Source organism: Lycium ferocissimum, chromosome 2 (genome assembly GCF_029784015.1).
Source record: "Lycium ferocissimum isolate CSIRO_LF1 chromosome 2, AGI_CSIRO_Lferr_CH_V1, whole genome shotgun sequence".
In the NCBI taxonomy this organism is placed as follows: Eukaryota; Viridiplantae; Streptophyta; class Magnoliopsida; order Solanales; family Solanaceae; genus Lycium; species Lycium ferocissimum.
This window is the reverse complement of record NC_081343.1, coordinates 18,012,017-18,013,860: the sequence shown is the minus strand read 5'-3', so window position 1 is coordinate 18,013,860 and position 1,844 is coordinate 18,012,017. Positions and strand designations below refer to the sequence as shown.

The following is a 1,844-nucleotide window of genomic DNA, read 5'->3' as shown; positions in this document are numbered from 1 at the left end:
TCACCTAAAGAAGTAGCTACAAGTCAAGACCCAAGCCTCTATAAGCTTACAGTAACCCTCAACATCATCACAATACCATAGAAGCTTCATTCTTCTCTTTGACTAACCTTTAGTGTTGATTCAAGACGAAATTGATTGGTTTCACCTTTAGACCTTTGAAATCTTATAAAGAGAGTTTAAGAGAGTAGATAGATGAAACTTAGGGTGTATATGATCAGAATGACCCCTCAAAGACATACAAAATAACTTAAATTCGGCCAACGCCTCAACATATGCCCAACTTGTACGGGCCATACTTTCATGTATGGGTCGTACCAGGGCCTGTACTTTTTCAACCTTCTATAGGAAAATAAGGTATAGGATGTACATTTTTGTATTGGCCATACATGGGAACGTACTTCTAGGATTTGCAAACTGTCAGTTACGTTGGAAAGAAAACTCTCTGAACTTGAATTTACATAGGTTATGCATTCCATAACTCCTCATATTTTAGGATATATAGCTCCATAAAGTTCGACCAAAAATCCTGTCCAAAATTCTGCCAAATTTTCCTAATGTTTCGACAAACTTAATTTCTTTTATTCGCTTGCTCCTGAAACCTTTAGATACATGCTTAACACTTGTTAAAAGTATTTCTTAACCTTATAGTGATTGCATGACATCTTTGGGCTTATGTTAGTTTACAAACAATGCAAATCTTTTTGAGGTGTAACTTTGTTCCCCCCTTAGTAACATTCGTCCTCGAATGTACAAGCATATACAAGAATGCCTAACTCTTAAAGAATTTAAGAATTTTGACAAAGTCTCCTTTAGAAACAGGGTTATCCCAAATTTGCCAAACAGCTAGAAAACAACATTCTTGCTAACAGGGCCATAAAACATAACGTAGCATGCGATCGGGCCTCACACGACTATCAAAATCAAATATAAATCATCATGAGCTATAACTTAACCTCATATACAAGTAAATCCGCCTCTGGAAATGCTATAACGCCTCAACTATGAGTATCACCTATTCATTAATCTAGGGTTAGTCTAAAAGTCACCTAACATGGCTAGGGGAAACACATAATCAAGTTGTAATCGTCAAGAACCTTCTGTCAGAAACAAATGAGGATACTTGGATCTTATTTCCTCTTTGGCTTCGCACGTCATTTCTTCCACGTTCTTATTCCTCCATAATACTTTTACAGAAGCAATTCTTTTGGTCATTAACTTGCAGAACTGTCGATCTAGAATAGTAACTTGGACCTCTTCATTAGAATAGTCCTCTCTAATATGACCATCATCAACTGGCATGACCTGAGAAGGGTCTCTGATACTCTTCCGTAGCATAGACACATGGAAGACTAGATGGATGAGTTCTAACTCCAAAGGAAACTCTAACTCGTAGGCCTCTTGGCCTATCCTCCAATTGATTCTGCAGGACCCAATATATCTTAGGCTAAGTTGTCCCTTTCTATCGAATCCCATAACTCTTTCCATAGGAGAAACCTTCAAGAAAACCCAATCATTAACACGCAAACCCATATATACAAGCCAACAAGGCGGCTAAAAATGATATACAAAATATGAACCGAAGAGGTCATAGAACATCTTACTATATACACCTACCTACGAGCCTCTACATGGAATGCACAGCATCATAAGTATGGGACAAGACCCCTCCATGCCCATATATACACAAAATAATAGTACCGACTGACATGCATCTTCGGGACAAGCGGAGCTCTCCTGTACAATCGCAGATGAAGCAGCCTAGGGTTCCGGTCCGTCTCCTTATCTACATGCGAGTATGAACGCAGCGTCCACAAACAAAGGATGTCAGTACGAATAATGTACCG

The 1,844-nt window shown here is 38.7% G+C and overlaps 1 protein-coding gene across 1 annotated transcript; it reads right to left on the bottom strand.

Moving 5' to 3' along the window:
* Window positions 1–1,086: 1,086 nt before the first annotated feature.
* On the bottom strand, window positions 1,087–1,530 carry LOC132047427 (uncharacterized). Its single transcript, XM_059438478.1, has one exon. The coding sequence runs from the start codon at window positions 1,528–1,530 to the stop codon at window positions 1,087–1,089; it is 444 nt and encodes a 147-aa protein (XP_059294461.1).
* Window positions 1,531–1,844: the final 314 nt, after the last annotated feature.

Bases quoted from the DNA above. Each gene is read 5' to 3' on its own strand.
- LOC132047427 (XM_059438478.1), bottom strand. From the start codon at position 1,530: ATGGGTTTGCGTGTTAATGATTGGGTTTTCTTGAAGGTTTCTCCTATG.